Here is a 24,285-nt window from a genome sequence, read left to right as displayed (position 1 = left end):
CATATTAACTACCTTTATTATTTGTAATAACCATACCACTCTTTTATAGATGAGAAAACAGCGACTTCAAAAAACTTGTTTAACATAGCTATAAATACTACAGCTAGGATTTGAACTCAGACAGCATAACTTCCTAATTAGTTATTAACTGAAAATGTTTATAAACCACATCACATATACCATATATAGAGTAAGAGCTTGTTAAATGTTAAAATAAATTAACAGTACCAATTATCATCACTATAATAGGTCATCTTAGTTTTTATGAGATTACTGAAATAGTGCTGTGAATGAATGCTGTAATTTTCAAACACTATAGACTCCAGACAAGAATACAGTCTGCTGTTCCTTAATTAAATATTTGATGCCACATATCAGATCAACATTTTTTCAAAGGCTTCTCACTGTCAATGTTAACAGTACAGGATGCGCAACACACAAGATCTTTGAAGGCACAGAGTGTTCCCCATATAAGATCCTTCAGAATGCAAACCCTTGTTATCTTCCAACACTGATATTTGTATATATAATCATTCTTTGTGCTTTTGCACTTTCTATAACACCTTTCCCAACCCTGAGAAATGCTTCATTATCATTCAAGTTCAAGTTCAACTATAATCTCTGGTCTCTCTCCAATTCCCAAAGCCACAGGTGGCAAACCCAATGCCCCCAGGCCGAATCCAACCTCCTACCTTGTTTTATCCGGCCCTGCACCTTATTTCTACCCTGTGGCAACCCCAAGCCCTCACTTAACTGTTAAGGAGTAGTTACATTCATACAGTCCTAAAATTACATTCGGCCCTCTGAAGGAAACCACAAGGCTGATGTGGCCCCTGGTTAAAATGAGTTTGACACCCCTGCCCTAAGCAATTATTACATTTCCTTATTTACACTTTGCCATATTTAAAAAGATTTAAGGAACTCTCATTTTTCTCAGCAGCTAGACATTTATACAGCACTCTTTTTATATTGTCATTATGACCCTTAACCACAAATACTGAAATGATTTATTTGTATGTACATATGGCCTCGTGGATTGAAACTAAGGATTCCGTTTTATTACTTTTATATATTTCCCTAGCACCTAGCCAATTACCAGGAACATAATAAGCCTCTAAATAAATTTTAATTGACTAATAAATCAGTTGAGTAAATGAGAGGAAAAGTCTTAAAAAGATATGCACTGCATACCTAATATCCTCAAAAGAAAGAGTAAACTGGAACTACCCCAAACATATATGTAGCAGTTCAGGAAAAACAAACAAACAAACAAACAACTCAACCTTAAATTAAAAACTTATTTCATGCCCTGGCCAGGTGCTCAGTGGTTGGAGCATGGTCCCATACACCAAAAAGGTTGCAGGTTTCAATCCCCAGTTGGGGCATGTACGGGAGGCAGTCAATCAATGTTCCTTTCTCTCTCTCCCTCACTTCTTCTCTCTACAATTGATGGATGTATCCTTGGATGAGGATTAAAAAACTTTTTTAAACTTATTTCTTATGTCCTTAAAGATTACAGTTCAAGCAAGAAGTAATCTAAAACATTAGAAGAATATACTGACAAACTTACTGTGTTGGGAAGTTTATAACTGTATTTATTCAATTCTACAATCATTTACTTACCACTTGTAAAATATTATTATAGTAAAAATATATCACCTTAAGTATTCATTTTCTTAACAAAAGTTAGAGTGACGTGACCCTTACAAGTTTTGTTTGCAGGGTTAAACAAAAAGCCATATTAGAATTTATATTACATCATTTTAGTTTTCCATAAAAAAGATGAACTACGTGCTTTGGTGTCAGAGTCAATTAGAAGAATTAGTCAATTAGAAGAATTCCATTTCTGGTGAAAAAACAAAGTATTAGAAAATACCTAGGGGACTTAGGTATTTTCAATACCTAAGTCAATTAGAAGAATTCCATTTCTGGTGAAAAAACAAAGTATTAGAAAATACCTAGGGGACTTAGAAGTCAGAAGTCAGTAGTTCTATGAGAGATATGGGAGGAAGGGGAACCAGAGATGAAGATGGAAAAGTAGGCTATGACCAAACTATGAAGACTAGACTATGTACAAAATCCTCCAGAAACCTCTGAAGTTTCTCCTTAAAGACCTGTAAAGAGATTAGCAAAAATACCCCATGGCCTAGACAAGTTCAGTAACTCAAGTCCACCCAAGTCCATACCGCTAAATGTGGAAGAGATGGGATCTCAACTGTTTGTCTTAGCTCCAAATACAAACTACTATCAGATTTACTGTTTAAAATAATATTATACAGCCTTGGCTGGTGTGGCTCAGTGGATTGAGCTCGGGCTGTGAACCAAAGGGTCGACAGTTTGCTTCCCAGTAGGGACACATGCCTGGGATGCAGGCCAGGTCCCCAGTGCAGGCCATGTGAGAGGCAACCACACATTGATGTTTCTCTCCCTCTCTTTCTTCCTCCCTTCTCCTCTCTCTAAATAAATAAATAAAATCTAAAAAAAATAATATTATACAATGATTTATTTTGCCACTCAATTAGAGTTCACATTCATTTCAAAAAAACTGGTGCAAAGGAATTCTTTTTTTTTAAATATTTTATTTATTTATCTTTAGAGGGGAAGGGAAGGAGAGAGGGAGAGAAATATCAATGTATGGTTGCCTCTGCCGAGGACACACAATGTATCGTGTGTCCCCTGCCGGGAAGTGGCCTGCAACCCAAGCATGTGCCCTGACTGGGAATCGAACCGCGATCCTCTGGTTCACAGGCCCGTGCTCAATCCACTGAGCTACACCAGCCAGGTGGAATTCTTAAGATACAGTTGCATACATACAAGTGGATAAGAAATAGCAAGTTACAAAGACAAAATTAAAAACTCTCCAAAATTAATTTATAAATTACTTCAAGCAGCCCATATTCACTCCCCTTCCCAAAAGTATTTTTGCTTCTCATTTTGAATTTATGAAAATGAATGAACCAATTTTCATCAATAAACCTGGTTTAAAAAATTAAAAAAATGTGCAAAGAAATCCATTGTAACAATATTTAAAAGTATCACTAGAAGAGCAGTATGCTTGAAATGTGTCTGACAGCTCCTGGGACATGAGATAATTAAGTTAAAGTTCATTATGCAGAAGAGATTCCTTAGATTTGAATAATATTCCAGTTATATTCATAAATATCTTAAGAAAACAGAAGAGCAAGAGTGTGGTTATATCAAAACTATTGTGCTCAAATTTAGAACAATGTAGTAACAGTCATTGTTTTGTTTATATTTCATATATAAACAAATTGTCTAATTGAATGGTACTAACAATCATTACTTCCAAACATGTGGTATTTTTCTAACAAAAGAAATGCATTAATTTTATAAATTAATGAATGTAAAATGTTAAATTGCAATTAGTTTTTTTTAAACATTTTAGCATTTGCTTTTTACACAGAAAACTGAGTGTCTCATGGCTCATTTATCACAAAGGCTTTTTATTTGGGCCAGATAACCATTCTAAATATATGTAATTTTCCCTTTTAAATCATTTTAACTGAATATTTTCAAAATATATCATAATCAGTACATCAAAAATGTTTGAAATGTTAAAGCTTCCACCTAAATCCACTTATCTATACATATTCTGGATTCATTAGACTTCTAATCTTACAGAAATGATATGACTCAGTGAGGCAATTCCATAAAAATTTATGTTTCTAATATTGCTTATCAACCCTGGCTACACATGCTTCTCTCAAGTGCACACTGTATGTTCAAAAATAATCTGATGTTATCTACCTGGAACACTAAAAATGTACACTAAACATACTGTATTAATTGTTTATAATAATCAAACATAGGTACTTACACTTCTAACAAATTTAAAAAAGCGTTAACAGCCCTGGCTGGTGTGGCTCAGTGATCTGAGCGCAGGCCTGAAAACCAAAGGGTCACCAGGTCCATTCCCAGTCAGGGCACATGCCTGGGCTGCAGGCCAGTTCCCAGCTGGGGACGCATGAGAGGCAATCACACATTGATATTTCTCTACCTTTCTCCTTTTCTTTTATCTCCCCTCTAAAGATAAATAAATAAAATCTTTTTAAAAAAAGCATTAACAAAATCTCTAAGATGTAACCAGGACAATGCGGTACTTTTAAGCTAGTATATCTATCAGAAGCTTAAATGTTAAATATTTTAACAGTAAACATTACAATTTCAGCATAATATTTAGGAAAAATCATAGGTACCCAAGATATGTACCATATAACCTTCACAGTTTAAATTTCCTTTGGATCTACAGAGCACGTGGCTTAGATTCAAAATTTGGGAAGCAGAGATTATTGCAACAGAGATGATGAGCACACTCAGTATGAGCTCTATTTGCTAGAATTTCACCATTTTAATATTCTTCACAAGCCTTGCTCCATGTGATCTTTCTAACAGAGATGTCTTAGGGACTCCTTAATCAGAAACATTAGAGAAAATCTGATCTGCCAATTGTGGCTGAGTTCACGCTCCACTCATATGGCAAATACTTATTGAACCTCTATGTGCCAAAAATAGTTCAAACAGTTCAATGGTCAGAAAGGTAGTTATATAGCATACACTGTTATGAGGGGAAAATATGAAAAAAAATCAACAAACTCACTACTGAACAATCAGATTTCAAATACTAATATGAATAAAATTTTAATAGATGGTACAGAGTAGCATAGAGGAGTGGAACATCACAGTTAAATTAAATTATGTCTTTTGGAGGTGCCTCAAGAGAGGTACCCGAGTTGGGAACAAAATAACAAGAAGCAGACCATGACTAAATGTGAAAGCACAGTGTATAGAGTGTATTCTAGGCAGAACAAGGACCCAGAGTTAGATTAACTAAATCGGAGGTAAGCTGATATGTTCGTGGACCTGTTTGGAGATTTATGTGGCTGAATGAGTAAATGGTCAGACAACATAGGAAAGGAAGAGAGTCACATTATGTGGGCAATTTTAAGTCATGGTAAAGGGCTTGGGTTTTTATTTGCAATACAACAAAAAGTCTCTGCATGATTAAAAGAATGACAAGTACATTTTTAAAAACTCTAGCTGGCTGCCACGTGAAAATAGATTGATGAATGGCAGAAAACTTTGCCAGTAGCACCAGTGAAGGTTAATGCTAGTTTACTTCACAGCAGTGGAAACAGAAATAAAAGGATACAAACTATATTTTTGAGGTAAAACCAATGGATTGATGATAAGCTAAACGTGACAGAGTGGGAAGAAAAAAGATATATTAAAGATGATTATTTTTTTTGTTAGCAGATGGATGACACTTCTATTGATGATATAAGAAGGGCTATGAGGACAGACTGAAAGAGGAAAAAAAGATTCTATCTGAAAGGCGCATTACATGTTCAAGCAGAAATTTCAAACAGGCAATTGCATGTCACTTTGGGGGTCAAAAAGATTTTAAATGCATTTTCAGAAAGGTATAGTGACTGTCCCAAGGTTATACAGTAGTAGCAGACCTAAAATAAAATTTCCCACTCTGCTAAAAATAATGGAAAGCCAAACATCAGACACTCTCATGATAGGAAAATCTTAAGGACTGGGACTACATATTAGAAAACAAACGAGTTCTACAAATAAACAATAATAATGTTTAAAAAACCTTACACATTCCTAGTCTAGATCAACAATGTCCAACAAAAACAGGATATAAGCCAAACAAATTCATTTAAATTTTCTAGCAGAAATATTAAAATACACTTAAAGGAAGCAACATTAATTTTATAATAACTTTATTTAACCTAATGTATGTCTTAATATGCAACAAAAAATAATGAAACACTTTGCATTTTTTTCACATCAAGTCTAAGAAATTAGTATGTTTTATACTTAGAGCAATCCAGACTAACATATTTCTCACCTGCCACACGTGGCTAGTGGCTACCATGTTAAATAGTGCAGCTCTAGATGGCTTCCAGGTTCTTTACATAATGTTTGAAAACTGACTAATACACTGTTAGAAAACAGCGGATTGCTCTGCAGGAAAGGCTCTTAGGGCGGTATCCCAAATCCACAACATGGTCGGAAAGGCTCTAACCTTATCTGACTCCAGTTATGAAGATGAGCTACAGCCCTGGCTGGTGTAGCTCAGTGGATTGAGCGCGGGCCTTCGAACCACATGATCGAGGTTCGATTCCCAGTCAGGGCACAGGCCTGGGTTGCAGGCCAGTTCCCAACAGGGGACTCTTGAGAGGCAACCATACATTGATGCTTCTCTCCTTCTCTCCTTCCCTTCCTCTCTAAAGATAAATAAATAAAATCTTAAAAAAAAGAAGATGAACTACATTATAAACTTTCAATCTTTGAAGATGCTTTCAGAAAGAAAAAGAACATTAGTTTTTATCTGACTGCTTATTCGCTATGAATTTGTCTCTAGTAAGCAAAAACACAAGAAAACAAGTAATTGTTTCTTGAATCTCTTAAAGAATGGAATTAAAGTTCTCTTCCAACAGTGATTAAGTCACAAATACTTATCTCTGTACTCCGACCTAAAAGTCTAAAATAAAACAGTTAAGTCTAAACATCTACCACATGCAAAATTGGTTCCAACTGAAGCTTCACCATTCAACTTTTTTTAAAAGACTAACAAACACTTCACCTGATCAAATGAAATCATTTATATTTTCTAAACTGCTCAATAATAAGTAATAAGGAGTTATTTTCCTCCAGAATATGAGACTATGTAGGGTTACGAATATACTTTACCCCACCTAAGACCTAGCAATGAACCTGGCACAAAGGAAATACTGAGTGATGTTCTTTTTCTGTATTTGCTTCAGCTGAGTCATTTGATTAAATCATAATACTATCTTTGAGCTGCAGCACTGATGGATTTTCATAAACTAAATAATACTTAAGACATTCCATGTTAAGCACATTGACTATTTCTAGAACAGGAAATTGGTATAAATTCTTCTGCTCACATTAAGCTTGACAACGGTTTTCTATCATTTATCATAAATACCAGCCAAACTATCTTTTTCTATACGCTTGCATTGCAGTTTCCAGTGAAACTACAAGTCACATTGAATCACATCAGCGCCTGCTATATTTGCTCTGGGAACAAAAAACCAAAAGTGTTATTTCAAAATATAATTTTCACATCTTTTAAAATCTTCCTGATGCTACCTATCATTTCCAGTGCAACAACAGGAAGACATGACAGCTACTATTTGCTTTGTGTGTGTGCATTTTATTTACAAAATAATTGCACCGTTGTGAGTGTCTGTGCAAGAAATGCTGTTTGGCTCTGTCTTCCGCCTCAGGAACAGTCTGTGTTTACAGGCACATCCCTAGTTCCAGGTCTCTGTTCCCATTGTTAGTACATGCTTTCTAGGTCCCTGTCTTATTCTTCTTTTAATAAGCTACATGCATTTTTGTACCACACCTTTAGTAGTTTTATGCTCTATGAGGGATATATTTCTATATAAAAGGGAAAAGTCTCTTAAAATATTTTTGTTTGGTTTGGTTTGGGATTCTCAGGACCTAAACGGCCTCTGAGGGTCATGTTCCTTCATGATGTTTCTTGGCCCCTGGCTCCTTTCTGCCCCATCCCCACTGCCTTTGTCTGGTGACAGGTTCTCCAGAACAGCCCCCCACATTCAGACCACATTCCCATTCTCCTAACTGTGCCTCTGCTCTCTGACCCGTCCTGCCAGAGTCCGCTTTCCGAAACACCATGTGTAACGTATCCTCCTCATCACTCCTCACGCCTGGCCTACCTGATTTACCTTGTTTTTCATTATGTCACAGAGTCCTACACTTCACCAAACATCAGATTTTCAATGTGTACCCCCACTTGTAAATGCACTGAAAAACTACTGCATTCTGTTCATTAAGGGACAAGAAGTGTATGACCACTGTTACTTCCCCTTTACTGAACTTTTGTGTATTTTAATGTTTCATGATAATGATTCATTTTGAATCAGACATTCTGGGTAGAGGAAATTACATTTTAGCAACAAAAGACCCCATGAGTGTAATCTACTATTAAATCTTTGAAGGAAGTAAGATTATAAGATTTTGTGGAAATCAGGTTACTCTCAAAAATGAAACTGAGTCAAATTTCATTACATACAAAAAAGCAATAAAAACCACAATGCATAATTCATAATAATTTCATATTATTTAATGGAACACATATATACCTTTTAAGAGTAACCAAAATTCTTAATATACTCACAAGTGTCAATTCCTAAACATTCTGTCATACTGAAAACAGTCCACCTATGAAGCATAGTGACAACAAAAAACCCAGCTATATAAATAGGTGGCCCTTTTCTACTCTACTTCCTCCCTGAAGACAAAATGATAAATAAAAAGCTATTCCTGACCTGGCTGGTGTAGCTCAATAGATTGAGCATAGGCCTGTGAACCAGAGGATTGCGGTTCGATTCCCAGTCAGGGCACATGCCTGGGTTGCAGGCCAGTTCCCTGCAGGCCAACTCCCAGCAGGGGATGCATGAAAGGCAACCATACATTGATGTTTCTCTTCCTCTCTCCTTCCCCTCTAAATATAAATAAATAAACAAAATCTTTAAAAAAAAAAAGCTATTCCTGCCTGTCCTTGAGGAGAAAAACACAGAGAAAAAGAAACAATAGCAATATCATGATATCATGTTTCATAAAAACTTAGGGTATAATGGGAGACAAGAGGGCCCTAATTTCCCAAAACCTTGGGTGCAGAATCATAACAAATCCCACTGATAAACCAATGAAATTGCACACTTGTGTTTCTACCAGTGTGATCTTAATAGTAATTCAACATATCAGATGTTACTTTTCACCAAGGTACTCTGCCAAAGTCACAGTCACAGTGTGCAACAAGACAGTAAAAGACATGGTTTGAGCAAAACTATAGGTTTGATTTGGCTAGGTTTAGTTTGCTTTAGACAGAACCTCCATAATACATGAGGGCTGGTTTCACACAACCAATGTTACAATTAAGTATATAAACTCCAGAGGTTTAAAGCAGGAGTGAAATTGAAAGCTAACAATCTAGAAATTTCTATGAAGTTAATATATTGTTTTTGAAAGGGAGATTAACTCATACCGAAATGTATTGTAAGTGTCCCTCCAGAATGCCATTGTAAGTGTTGTAGCTAAAAAATGTAAGACACCATTATTTCATTGGCATTACAAGCTACTTGGCCCAAATTGTGGGACCTTCCCTCTAACAAACAGCTGCACCATGGCAATAAAACTGAAGCAAAAGAGCTGCTGTCAAATTCTGTTGAATCCCACACAGAAAATGCCACATTCAGTTTCTTGGCTGATATTTATGGTAATAACTGGTTTTAGCTCCAACTTGAACCTTTAAAGTATTTCCACCAGCTTGCTTAAAATCTTTTAAAGTATTTGGACTTATGTGGTCAAACTCACAAACTGTTACAGATATTAAATGATAGGTAATTTCATTTAAATTTTTTATAGTGCCTATGACTTTCAACTTCCAAAAACTAAAGCAAGAATGTCATTTTAAATATATATCTCCTCCAACAAGAAAATTTCACCAACAGAATCCTCAGGTGAATTGTTCTACTTGCATTCCATCTAACAATATTTGAATAACTTACTATGGTTTCAAGTCAAGATTTCATTTACTATAATTAATAACATTGCAAAAAACTTGTTATATAAATCAAAGTACTAATGACTTATTTACACTGGTCAGTTCAACAGACAAATTTGTGTGTGCATTCCAATATTCCAATGCTTAGCAACATATTTGATATTGCTTTCCTGAAGAACAGAAATTTAGAAATACCATTTCTATTGTACATTTTAAAAAGTTAACATTTTAAATACACAATTTAAAGTCATGAACTAATTTCCATAAAATAGGTGATCTGATCATTATTTTTTGTTGGGGAAATAAGCAGTAAACTAGACTTATAAATTGCTTCCTCAAATTAGCATTTACTGCTTATTTCCCCACATGAGATCTGAAGCTCACCTGGAAGGACTGTGAATACCCACCACCCAAAGAAAGGGCGCAGTCAAAGATGTGGCGGGGTGGGGGGGGTGAAGCTTAGCTGAGGATGTACTGAGGGGCCAGGCCTTTGAGAACAACCTTCTCACACTTGGGGGAGGGAGTGCACATGCTTTGAAAAATGACATATTTCTAGAACTCAAGCCTTGAGATTTTCGTTCACTTGCCTAAGATGGAAAATAGCAATTGCACATGACTTAACAAGTGATTATCAAGTATCAGCAAGATGAAGAACGGGATCCTCACTCTCTACCTGTTCCCAGCGCAGTAACTGGGTATCCTTAGTCATCTGTTTTTTAGTACTTTAACACAACTGATTGTGAAAAGAAGTAAGTACATGTTACCCCCAAAAAGGAAGAAAAACATGTTTAAAACATGTATCAAATTAAAAAGAAGTTTATTATGGTGTAACTATAAGAATAATGTTTTGCTTGAACTTCCTGTGTAGCATGGAAAGATTAGAAAAGAAATGCAAACCATTTAAAGGAAATGATTCTGAAACATATAATAAAACCTAATATAGACTGCTTAATAATTCACTGAGATTTCTTTATATACTGATTTCCGGATACATTTAAAATTACCCAAATTACATAATTATTTTCACACAACCCTGAAATCTATCAAGAATATAAGATCTTGTTGAGAACGCAAAATGCGAGGTAACTTATGAATGTTTACTTATTACTCTTTGATATTTGCACCACTGCATCAAATTTAAACTTGTCCTTTACAAACCTCTTGTTCTCAGTTTACATGAGGAAATTAAGTAATGTAATTTAAGTCTAATGAAATGCATAGTATTTACTAAAGAAATATGACTTCCTTTACCTTCATTTTTTAAAGCTGCCTTATATATTATTTCAATATCCATCTTTGAGGAATTTAAAAGTTATTTATACAGAAGTAAGTCCACTTACCGATAACGCTTAACAGAAAAATGCACAAGCATACCCTTATTCAACAGCAAAACTCAGCCATCAGTGTGAGAAATTAAGTGAAGAACAGTTTATGTAAGCATCACTCTGACTGAGAATGTACTGATCACCTAAAACGCATCACAGACACTGCCACACATATTCTACGTGTTGACTCATGTAATCTGCAATATAAACAGCCCAATGCGGAAGCTGGAACTTAGAGATACTATCCAACCTGATCCACATCACAAAAAGTGTGAATGCTGAAGCTGGAATTCAACATCAGTTCTATCTGTCTAACTAGAGAGTAAGACAGAATATAATTCTAAAACTCTTGACACCATCATATCATGATGCCTTGTATCAATCAGGAGCTCAGGAGGTGATTATTGATAACTGATGACCAATCCATACATATTTCCAGAGACAAATAATGAAAATAGTATATATAAAAACAAAATCACACCAAATATTTCTGTTTATTAAAATGGGAGATAACAGCAATTAAGTCTATTTCTAAAGCAATTTGAAATTCTCATATTACAAGTTAAATTTCTCTAGGTTTCATACTTCAGAATATAATCAAGTTCTAAGTAAGCTTTAAATCTTCTCTCTTCTAATTTCCGGCCATAAAAATAAATAAAGTGTAGGTTGTAATGAAAGTTATTTTATTAGATTTCTCCTAGGTAGAGGCAGATGTTAGTTATCACTCTCTCTAGTTGAGCAGGTATTTTTCAAGCAGCTGGTGCCCTTTTCCTAGTTAGCTATTTGCAAGTGTTCCCAGTAGACTTTATAGTACTGCAATCCTGAGAAAGTTCAGAGCATACAAACAAATTTAAGTCTTCTTTAGAAGGGAAAAAGTGGTAGCATTTCCCTTTAAGTAAGACCTAGCTATTTCATTTATGTGAATTATAGGACACTTTCATAATAAGTAAACATTACTATTTAATCACATAATTTAAATAATTGCTGGGAGTCACAAATAAATTTTTAAAAACTGTTATTTATAACTTTATAACAAAGCTTAAACATTTACTGACCCCCAAAACAGAAGATAAGATAGTATACATAGCATATTTTTCATACACACCAGAAGGAATGCATCGAAATCCTTAATTACTTTTGAAAAAAAGCCAAGAAATTTTTTATTTTTTCTTCGCGTTTCATAGTAATACTTTAGGTAACACTCTAATACATAAAATAATGGCCCTCCTAACAGTGATGGAGTTTTTATAACAAATATATCATCTAGAGTTTCTATATGAAAAGTCGCATGGATAAGACATAATCTTCAACATTTTATATGAGGCCCACACAATCAAGAACCGTTCCTTTCTCTGTGCACCCCACACGAGCTCTAGTATAAAAAACACAGCTGTCCTGGCCGGTGTGGCTCAGCTGGTCAGAGTGTCATCCCATAACCGAAAGGTTGTGGGTTTGATCCCTGGTCCAGGTGCATTCAATCCCGGGTCCCAGCACTTACAGGAGACAACCAATCGATGCTTCTTTTTTGCATCATTGTGTCTCTCTCTCCCTTCCTTTCTTTCAAAATGCAATGAAAAAAAAAAAGGTCCACAGGTGAGGCTCAACAAAAACTAAAAAACATGGTTAAGTTCATTATCACTATCCAAATAAAGTCCACTTCCCCAGACTACAACAAACAACTGAAGTCTCATGTTCTCCAAGACATATTCATGAACAATTATAGCCTGCATCGGTCCCTCTGTCTTTTGTGTAAGATTAAATTCAAACTACTGATTTTTACTCAGTTCACTCCACAGGATTTTGTGGGTAAATACTTAACACAGATGCCTTCTGATGTTCCCAACTGTGATGCAAGAACACTGAAGACTAGGAGACGCCCTCTATTTCTTTTTTCAATTTTTTTAATGTTACTTAACAATGTCTGCCAAGTTGAGGGGCATGAAGAAAATGTAAATTCCTTGTTTCTCCCTTAATGTCTTTTGCTCGATGATGTTAAGCAGACAACAGAATGAGAAAAGAGTTAATGAATAAGAGGTTTAAAAGAAAGCTTTATCTAGGAACACCATGGTAACACTGGAAAATGCTAAGGGACGGGGAAGATCTTAAAAGCAACAAGAAAGAAAAGCTTACTTGAAAACAAATCACAATTAGGTTGATTACAAATTTCTCACAAGCAAAAAACAGATGATATAATACCATATTTAATGCACTAAGATAGAATGTGATAAAATATTACCTTTAATGTGCTAAGAGAATAACTATAAACATACAATTCTATTATCAGTGAAAATATCCTTCTGTAAAATAATAGTAACAGTAATAAAAATATCTATTATAAAAACTAAAGCCAGTAGAACTAAAATACATGATAAAAATATCAAAGAAGTGGAAAGAGACTAGAATTTAAAAGGTTGAACAATCTTATTGAGTAACAATGTTTTTAGATCTACTCAACAATTAGAAAAGTCAAAACCAAAAACCTACGACCCCCTCCCCCACTCAGTTTCCAGATAACTAACTATGGAGGACATGAAGTTTAGATGACAGCTCTGCTCTGGGGTTTCTCAGTCTTGGCGTTACTGACATCTGGGGAATTCTCTGTTGTGAGGGGCTGCCATGTGCACTGTAGAATGTCCAGCAGCATCCTTGTTTCTGTTTACTAGATGCCACTAGCACCCTCTTGGTTGTGACAACCGAAAATGTTTCCACGCACTGCCAATGTCTTCTGTGGAGGATGTTGGGAGGGGCCAATGAGAACTGCCCAGTGAGAACTGCTACTGTAGGCAGAGTGAGAAAAAATGGGGTGGGGTCAACTCCTTTTTTTTTTTGGTCATACTGTTTAAGACCTTACTTTTCCAATAATTCGTAACTGTGAATATTTGACATTTTCCTTCACTGGACAATGACTTATCTTGGGATGCAATTGGCTATTCAACCTCTTTCAGAAAGAGGTGGGAAAACAAACCTTTGACTTGCTGTGATTTCTAATTTCCAGAGTTATCTGCCGCTTTGATTTAAAAAGAAAATAAAATCCACAGATAAATACTGAAGGTTCTGTTAAAACATAGGATTCTGTGAACTTTGGTAGAGTAATAATTATCTCCATTAGCTTCATGTCCTACTTTATTCCCTTAGAGTTGAACTTCTCCATTTGGGGGAGATATTTTTATTGTAAAAAGATAATGAGAGAGAGGGAGACAAAGAGATTGGGGATGGGGGTCGGGGGACAGAGTTGATAGCTCCGGAGACCTGCAGAGTCTCCCTCAAGTCCCTAGGTGAGTACTGAACAGCACAGCATGTGAGAAAACTACCCAAGGTAGAAGGAACAACTCTATGAACAGATCAGAGAAGGAAACTCAAACCTTACCACACAGGGTATTGGATAGTTCCTGTTCTCATGAGCCACAGCGGAAAACCTCTAAACTAACTGGGAATTGGAGAGCTTGGAAGACCTTTACTTCAGTAGAGGGGTAAAATCAGACCTTAGAGCTACACTAAATGCTGCTCTGGTCTATTTAGGAAATTTTAAAAGCAAGACCTGAAAAGCTCAAACTGATCCAAAGTATTTTATGTTCCAGAAAAAAAAATTCAAGAATATTTACAAGAATACAAAAATATCCAATATTCAACATGTAAAATCATAATGTCTGGTAGGGGATCAGAATGATGAAGTATACTATTATAAAAAGCAAAAAATAAACAATGAAAATAAGAAATACTCATCAATTAAAATCAATCCAGAAATACTACAAATGAAAGACTCTTCAAGAAGCTAGAGCAAGGACCAGCAAATACGGCCCGAGGGCCAAAACTGGCCAGAAGCCTATTTTTATTTTATTTTATTTTTATTTTTATGGCCTATAAGCTAAGAATGGTCATCACATTTTGCAAGGGTATTTTAACAAAAAGAAAGGCAATAATGACTATGAAGCAGAGAGCCTGGGTGATCTACAAAGCCTAAAATAATTACTACCTGCCTCTTTACTGACCCTTTGGCTATAATAATGACTGCTTAATTAGAGACACTGAAGAAATTAAAAGAACCCAAATAAAACTTCTAGAGATTAAGCTACAATGAATGAGATTAAGAAGTACACTGGATGGGATTAGCAATGTTTTAAACACTGCAGAAGAAAGATGAGTGAAGTTGAAGACAAGGTAATACAAACTACCCAAAATGAAACATGAAGTAAAAAAAAAAAACAAACAAAAAAAGAAAAATGCTGAAAGAACATTAATAAGCTGTGTGACAACTTCAGAAAGCCTAATATATCTCACTTTTCCAATAATTTGTCATTGTGAGAACAGGACTTTTCCTTCCTTGGAAAATGACTTATCTTGAAATTCAATTATTGGCCTCCTTCAGAGAGTTGCTGAAAAGGGGGAAGGGAAAATAAAATTCTTTATTTTATAAAAAAGAATGGTTGGTAATCTCCCACATCTGATGAAAATTATAAACCACAGACGCTTAACCAATGTCAAACACAAAAAAAAAAAAAGAAAGAAAGAAAGGTAGAAAAAATCACACCACTGCAGTGATAGAACTAAGTTGGCTGTCAAGATTTCCTTCCTAATCCCTACTACCAGCTCCACTGTATAAATAGCCTGCATAAACCCTGGAACTTTGAATATAATGGATTTACTCACTGGACTAGGTTATACTACATAAAACTGTGATTTTTACATGTAGTAGATTGTCTGAGTAAATCTGACCTAATCACATGAATCTTTTAAAGTCAGGGAAGTTTCTAAACTGCAAGGGAAAAAAATCAGATTTAAAGCCCATGAGAGCAGTGGGTGGGGAAGAGCAATGGGGGGAAAATTGGGACAAGCTATAATTGGACAATAAAAACACACATACACAAGGAATTCAACGCAGCAGTCTTTAGAAGCTAAGAATGACCAACAGCATAGAAATGGGAACCTCAGTTCTACAATTGCAAGAAAATGGATTTGACTAGAACCTGAACGAGCCTGGAAAGGAATCCTTCCTTTCCCAGAGTTTCCAAATAAAAGTTCGGCATGTCCAAGAGCATGATTTTGCCCTTGAGAAACCCTGAGCAGAGGACACAGTCAAGCCCACCCAAATTGAACCTCCAGAACCTCCACAGATAATAAATGGACATTTTAAGAATCACTAAATTTTTGGTAATTTATTATACAATAACAGAAAGCTAATACAAAGTCACATCATAATCAAACTGCCTAAACCAATGATTAAAGAGAAAACCTCACAAATCAACCAGAAAATAAAAGACGTATTACAAAGAGAGGAGGATCAGAATGAAAGCATACATCTCATTAGAAACAACGTAAGCAAGAATACAGTCCTGGCCAGGTAGCTCAGTTGGTTAGAGCATCGCCCCGATATGCCAAGGTCTCAGATCTGATCCCCCGTCAGGGCACATACAAGAATCAACCAATGGACACATAAATAAGTAGAACAACAAATCAATGTTTTTCCCTCTCAAATCAACAAATAAAAACTTTAAAAAGGAATACAATACAGCTACATCTGTAAGTGCTGGAGGAAAACTGTCAACTTAGAATTCTATATCAAGTGGAATATCTCTCTTTCAAGAACAAAGACAAAATGAAGCCATTTTCAGACACACAAAGCTGAAAGAATTTATCGCAAACAGACCTGTGCTACAGAAAGTGAATACCAGAGGGAAATCCAGATCTACAAAAAGGCATAAAGGGTACCAGACAGGTACACAGATACAAAACACTGCTTTTTGTTATTATTTATGTATCTTTAAAAGACTGCCACAGGAAAGAGTACTGTATTATGAGGCTTATATAAGAGATGGAGAAATCGTCTACATTTACATGTTTGTCAGTCATTTGTTGGTTCTAGTAGTAATAAGTACTGAAAATGTGACAAATAAATCAGCAAAAAGAATTAGAATTTTCATGTTTCCAATTGCTAGTTATGTATCAAGGGAAATTAGATTTTGTTAAAATGATTAGAAATTTAATTTGTGCTATATAGTGTCATTTCTCATGAAGTTTGTGGAATCTTACTTGCTAAGATCTTTATTAGTGTGAAGAAGATTGTAAACTCCCTTTTCGGCTTTAAACTTATATTTGCTGTTATTTCTCAGTATCACCTCTTAAAAAGACAGTGAGTGGTTCAGGCCCTGGTCCTGATGAACTGACGACATGCCTGACGGTGCAACAAGAAGCCTGTGCAATGTTTCAGAAAAAGGCTTTTTACTCGGGAGCAAGTCCAGGTTTTAGCAACATTTCATCCTGTTGAGCTCATTAAAAAGATCCATACTCTGAAGTATTTTTCTGGATTCTTCTTTAGTTTTCTTGTCTTTATAATCTGATTGTATCAAACTGTAACAATAAACCCTTTAACTACAGGATCCTCAGGTTCAGAGGACAAAGTAAAACCAAAGGAAAAGTAATATCTTTTCTTTCTTATTCTATTTGACTTTTTCGAAACTCTCAATCTTGATAAAACTTCAGATATCAATAATTACAATGACTGGTTTCTTTAGTTTCCATCAGTTAATTAGAAACTACTCTAGATGTCCTAATATAGTGACTATGATAAATAGGTCTTCCTGATCCTGTTTGGTAGAATCCAATAGTACCGCACATGTATTTGGAATGAAAGAATAGCTGAATACCATAAATGAACACAGAAGTAATTTATTTAGCAAATACAGTTTCTAAAGTAATGATAAGTCTTATTTTATCCATACTCTGATCTCACAGTGCCAGTTTTCATCATCACACTACATCATTTTAAGCTAACATGTTAGGTAAAATGTATTAAGTAACGAACTCTCTTCAAAGCGTTTCACATATATTAACTAATTTAATCCTCATAACAAAACTATGAGGTAACTGCTATTCTCCCAATTTTACAAATGAAACACTAGATCACAGAGTCAAGTCAAACTGCCGGCCTGGATTCAGAGGCCCTGCTCTGAACCAAACAGGTTTGCTGCCTCTCAACTTAACACGCACAAGCCTTTTCCTTTTCTCTTACTCCTCGCCTTAATAAATGGTACTCTTACTCATCCATGTTGCCTTGATGTCATTACGGAGCCTTTCTCCACGTCATCCCCTCCACTCAGTGTCATCAGATCTTACACATATTAGCAGCTAAATTATTCTTCATTGTCCCATTTTCCATATAGGTGGCCACTTTCTCAATTCAGGCTCATAGCAGTTCTCTCTCGAACTACTGCAGCAGCTCTGCTCTCTAGACTTTGCATTGCAACTGGGGCAATCCTTCTAAGTGAAAAAATCATTTACTCTATTTTTTTAAGTCCCTTTAAGGCTCTCCCTTTCTTTTCTTTTCTTTTTTTTTTGATTTTATTTATTTTTAGAGAGAGGAATGGAGGAAGAGAGGGAGAGAAACATCAATCTGTGGTTGCCCCTTGTGTACCCCCTACTGGGGACCTGATCTGCAACCCTGGCATGTGCCCTAAACCGGGAATTGAACTAGTGACCCTTTGGTTCACAGGCTGGCACTCAATCCACAGAGCCACACCAGCCAGAGCAATTTAGTCTATTTTTAAGAAGAAATTATTTCCCACAGTATTGAGTCTAAACCTCTTAGCATGATTTTCAAAGTCCTTCATGTGTAAATTCAGTCTCTTTTCAGACCAACTTGCTGCCATTGTCCACTTACATCATACATGCTAGCAATACCGAAACACTTGTTTCCTGAAGGTCACATACTGCTTCATGGTGCATCCTTTGTCTAAGAGCCACTCCACTGCCCTCTGCCTGCCTGGCAAAATTCTAGGCCCTCACATTCACCTCCAGTGAAAACTTCTGTGAATTCATTAGTCTGCCTTCTCTGAGCTGCCATCGCATCTTTGCAACATACCCCACTGTAGCAGTTATTTCCATGGACGTGGAGCGGGGCAAACACACTACACTGATTAACTGAAGAGCACGGGTAATGTCCTTTTTGTAATTTTCCCCAGAATCTAACCTGTAGGCATGGGGTTCAAGAAGGTGGGGTCACAGAAAACCTCAGATTCTGTACATTCACATTTTATAGGACTCAATTAACTTTTCAAACGAAACATTATGTGCATCTTTTTATATTACCTTTCCAAACAAAATATTACACTTGGGTCAGTACTTCCTTTTTGCTGAATAACACTCTATTAGTTATTTTAAAAACACATCTCCAAATAAGAAAACAGACAGAAATCAACTTATTTAACATTAACAAAAAGCAAACCTGACTCTCTTATGCAAAATATCAAAGACAGAGCTCTGCCTGCGTAGCATCTTTCTTATTCTCCATTTTAAGGTAGTAACAGCATCCACCTTTCTTTTGGAAAGTTCCTCCTTGACTCCCACTGGCTCACGAGGGGCTGACAATGAGGATACGCAAGACAGTAGGCACAGTCAATAAGAGCCCCACAGTCCCAGCACCGGGAAAGAAGCTGGTTCAGAAATGAACTGGTGATCAAAGTAAGAAAATCAGAGTTAATCCCAGGAATCTTTTTCTGGCAGAACTTGTGGAGACAACCCTCTTGCCTTTTAGGATTAGTGAACGGGAAAGCAGATATGTTTGGAGTTCCTGTCATACATTTTTCCCTGGCTATAGAGGGAAAAAAGTCTATTTGGGAGTCAGTGATGAAAGTACCAAAGAAATAGAAAGGGGCAGTAATGGCGGTAAAGGAGAGGGAGGAAGAGATAATGGGGAAGGGAAAGGGACAAGACAGGTGGAGAAAGAAAGAAAGAGATAAAGACAGGGAAAGTTCTGATGACATCGTATGAACCTATCTATCCAGCTGGGTACAGAAATAGCTTTACTGCAGGACATTCCAGTTAGAAAAGTCAATTAATTGCCTTCTTTGCTAAAGCTTGCTTTGACTTTGATTTCTCTAACTTCCAAATGAATGAGTCCTGACTAATACGGAGCTCCATATAATATTTTTTACATTATTACCTTTCCAAGAAAGTACAAAACCCATTTAACAGCATTTCTGTACATCATTTTATACTTTTAAATTCTGCTTTTCTTTTTAATGAAATTATAGAAGTAATTTAAGAAGGCAGGACAAATCTATCCAATGTGACATTTGGTCAAGGAAAAGATATAAAAGCATTTTATCTACAGTTCCATAGGGCTGTTAGGAATAACCTGTAATTAAGAATCTCAGAGAAAGAGAAAGATGCCGCCTCGGTAGCACTTTCCCTGGTACTTTCCCTGGATCTTTTTGTATAGAAAAGATCCAAGTCAACAGAAGCATCTACTAAACCAACATCCTATTAACACCTATGTTTTCTCCTGAGGTCTATATTACTATTCACAACTTATGACATCTGGTGGGATCGCTATCTCAAGTGATATGGCATCAAATAGTTTACTTCTGTACACAACACCCAGTATTTGTATGTATCACTCCCCAATGATCACTACTCCTCTGCAAGTGCAAATTAAAACCGCAATGAGAATCTCTCCACACCAACAGAATGGCTAAAATATAAATAATGTGTATGAAAATATAAATTAAAGTGGCTAAAATAAAAAATTTAAATTCTGACAACACCAAATACTGGTGAGTACATGGAGTAACTAGTTCACATGAGATCATTGGTGGGAATACAAAATGTTACTCCATTTATAGTTATTCCATTTATAGGTTTGGTAGTTTTTTAGAAAACTAAACTACAATATGACACAGTAATTATATTGCTGGGCATTTATCCCAGCGAACTTATGTCCCCTGCAAATTCATCACTTAAGCCTTAACCCCAGTGGGACTATATTTGGAGATAGTACCTGTAGGGAAGAAACTAAGGTTATACGAGGTCATCTCGGTGAGGCCCTAAACCAATAGGGCCAGTGTCCTTTATAAAAAGAGGAACTGAAACCAAACACCTGTATCTGCTCGTACAGTGAAAAAAAGGCCATGTTCAGCCATAGGGACACAGTGGGAAAGCGGCTATCTTCAAACCAGAAAAGAGTCCTCAACAGAAACCAAATCTGTCAGGACTGTGATCAGGGACTTTTAGCTTCCACTGTGAAAAAACCAAATTTTCATTGTTTTAGTCACCCAGTCTGTGGTATTTTGTTATGACAGCCTGAGTGGACTCACACAATTCATAATATTCCCAACCTGTAACCAATACAGATGTCCTTCAATGGGTGAAGTTAAACCCTGGTCATCCACATCACATGTGCTAGGCAGAACAATGATCCCCAATGGAGTTAGACACTACTCCATGGAACCTGTAAATATATTAGGCCACAAGGCAAAGAGACATTATGGTTGCAGATGGAATTAACCTATTGAAAAACTCTTCTGTTTCTATAATCTAAATGAAAATTAAAGTTTATTTAGAAATAAGCAGAAAAAATAAAAACCCTGACTCGTTCATTATACAGACAACGAATAGCAGTGCTTTCGCATTTTAAAAAAATTAGTACTAAATATAGAGAATGAAATAAACCTTCATGATAATAATGTTTATAATGACTGGTAAGGTTTAAAAAATTATGTATAGAATTATTTAATTCTTCAGGCTCTCATCCTTGGCTGCATTACAAAACACGTATAGAACTTCAAAAAACATCCTCAAAATATACATATCTTGGCCCCTTCTAATAAGTTATGACTAAATAAAGGCCAAACCATTTGGATTTTGAAAACGTTCTACAGGTCATTCCAATGTACAGAATGAAACCCACTAATACAGGTTGAATCACAATTCTGGTCTACTATAAAAACTTATTGTAGAACATAACTTAAAATTATAATAATGAAGAACTATAATAAAGGCATAAAATGGAATACTGTATGATAAGTAAAAATAATGCTAAATATGCCTATACATTGACATAGAAAGACATATATGTAAGTATGTATACAAACACATAAACAATACATGTTCTATCATTTATTTTTGTAAAACAAAATGCACATGCATAACATATACAGATAGGACGAAGTTAATCTTGGTTGGCTGTGGTTATACTTTACAATGCTCTTTTTGCTTCCCTATATTATTTGATATCTGAATGACTATATATGACTCAAAAATAAAGCAACTTCACTTTGCTGACAAAAAAGATTAACTTTAAATAATACATATACTTTAACTAAACTATTTTTTTTGAGATAAAGCAAGTATAGCAATATTTTAACAAATGGTAAATTGAGACAAAGGTATGTGGATAATACCATTTATACAACTTTTCCATAGGTCTGAAATTATTTAAAATTTAAAAGTTGAAGGAAAAAAATAAAAGAAAATAATTTGGAATTTAGCTCCCCCTTCCTCAAATAACATTTTATTTTATTGTAGGCTGACCATTTGATATGTTAATACAATATCACAACATAACATATTTTATGATACGTAAAACCTTTCAAACATTTTACTTGAGTCAGTTTATATAGCTTAAACCAAATATTACTGAAATAACCAAAATATACATGATGTTACAAAATTATATACACAGAAATGTACATAAGTATGTGTATATACATGAAGAAATGTATGTATGCATATATTTTTTTTAATTTAAGTTCCCCTACTATACATCTTTAGTAACCAACTGCATGTCTCTTTATTGTATTATCTAACTGCATATCTCTTTATCGTACTGTCAAAATAATTTTTCCAATACAAATCCATTCATAAACATAGCAAGCACAAAAACATCAACTCTATAAAATGATCATCTCACCTCATCTAAGTCTTGGATATAAACCGGTTTTTCCTCAAAGCCAATTGGCATTGGCTCACTGTGGGGAATCTTTACTTCTTCATACATCTTGTTGTTCTCTCTTTGGATTCCTTCTGGCAAAATCATCTATTAAAATTAAAATCCAATAGTAATTTAAAAATGCTCTATGATATTCTTTTGTTAGTGAGAGAGAAGGGGAACACTACTGTCTTACCACACAGAATGAAAAATTAAATTTAGCTAATTTAAAGGAAAAGCAGCCTAAACAAACAAACAAACAAAAACCCTACACACACACAAAGCATTCTTGTACCAGGTATCTCATCTAACAAATTAACCACATTATGTTGAAAATCTTGAACTGTATATTAACTAGATGGTATTCTGCATGACAAATGTACTCAAGAAGGTAGGGAAAATACGCAGTATGTGATGTAAAGTTCAGTCAGAAAGCAACACATCTGCTAAAATTCAAAAATACAAACTTCATATGTAATGAAAGAGAAAACAAGTATATTTCAAATACCTACGATGTGTCAAAAACTTCACATACCCTGCATTATTTCATTTTCCCCAGTATTTTAAAATACAATTTAGCACAGTACAGTCAACTACTACTAAAGTAACAAAGGAAACTGGGAAAATTTATGTGTTATTTCCTCACAATAGGCATGTTATCCCAAAGCGATCATACACCAATTTCATACCTTTGCACCAGCAATGAATGCTGATGTTCTCATGGCCTCAGCCTGGGAATCATAAACATGGGGATAACGTATTTTTTCAAAATCCACGTCCCTCTGCCTGCTCAGAATTGGAACACTTCTAGCATTCAGGAGTGCCTGCTCTCTGCAAAAAGAAAAACAACAGGCAGAATCTGAAATTTCTGTCTTGCAATGAAAAGCACACTAAAAAAGGTCACTATAATAACTATTTGAGGTGGCTTTGTAGTATAAAAGAGAATAAATACAACTATACATAGGAAGATATCAGCAATCCTGAAGTGTTTTGTGTGATCACACAGGAGTTGACACATTTTTAGGTAACACCACGCTTATAATTTTGTTTGTCACAATCCAAAGATGTTTATAAATTCCTTTTTAAACATGGGTTTCAATATTTAAAAACCAAGTGTAATATGGCTTTCATTTAATTTTCCTCTTTTCTACTTCTAAATAATAACATGGGAAAAAGTATTCATTATGCTAGAAAAAACCAAAAACTCAAATTTGTGTAGGCTTCATAAATATTCATCTAATGGTGTGTGTGTGTACATGGCACCTAAAATAGCTTTCTTATCCCAGAAAATGAGGTTTTCATACAACAAAATTCTATTCTTGTAAGAAAATGTGACTGGAAGAATAATATGAATTATTAAAACTAGACTAAAAAATGGTAATGATACAAAAAGTAGCAATTACAACACAAGTACTTTTTCAGCTATTGGCTTTCATTACCTTTGTATCCGCAATTCCTTAGGATCAAAGCACGTAAGTCCTTCTGAAACTTCACCATCTTCTCCAGCCTTTTTCTCTCGCCTAGCATTTCTTTTTTCTTCTCGGCGATATTGTTTCATCAGAATCTTTTCTTGTTCAGACTGAATAGTGACTTGACAACCATAATTGGGTTTAGCATTTTCTCCTAAATTTTTTTTGTAATTGTCTATGAAGTAAATTTAGAACATC

The 24,285-nt window shown here is 35.3% G+C and overlaps 1 protein-coding gene across 1 annotated transcript in view; it reads right to left on the bottom strand.

Moving 5' to 3' along the window:
- ASCC3 (activating signal cointegrator 1 complex subunit 3) overlaps nucleotides 1–24,285 on the bottom strand; it is a 320,030-nt gene that overhangs the window by 224,735 nt on the left and 71,010 nt on the right. Inside the window, exons 6-8 of the mRNA XM_037059706.1 lie at nucleotides 24,058–24,262; nucleotides 23,308–23,449; nucleotides 22,601–22,726 (exon numbers count right to left, since the gene is read on the bottom strand). Coding sequence (XP_036915601.1) covers nucleotides 22,601–22,726; nucleotides 23,308–23,449; nucleotides 24,058–24,262 — 473 coding nt within the window. The remainder of the gene's footprint in view (nucleotides 1–22,600; nucleotides 22,727–23,307; nucleotides 23,450–24,057; nucleotides 24,263–24,285) is intronic.

Source organism: Sturnira hondurensis, unplaced genomic scaffold (genome assembly GCF_014824575.4).
Source record: "Sturnira hondurensis isolate 20B ecotype Veracruz unplaced genomic scaffold, ASM1482457v3 Scaffold0011291, whole genome shotgun sequence".
Classification (NCBI taxonomy): domain Eukaryota; kingdom Metazoa; phylum Chordata; class Mammalia; order Chiroptera; family Phyllostomidae; genus Sturnira; species Sturnira hondurensis.
This window is presented reverse-complemented; position numbering and strand designations above follow the sequence as displayed.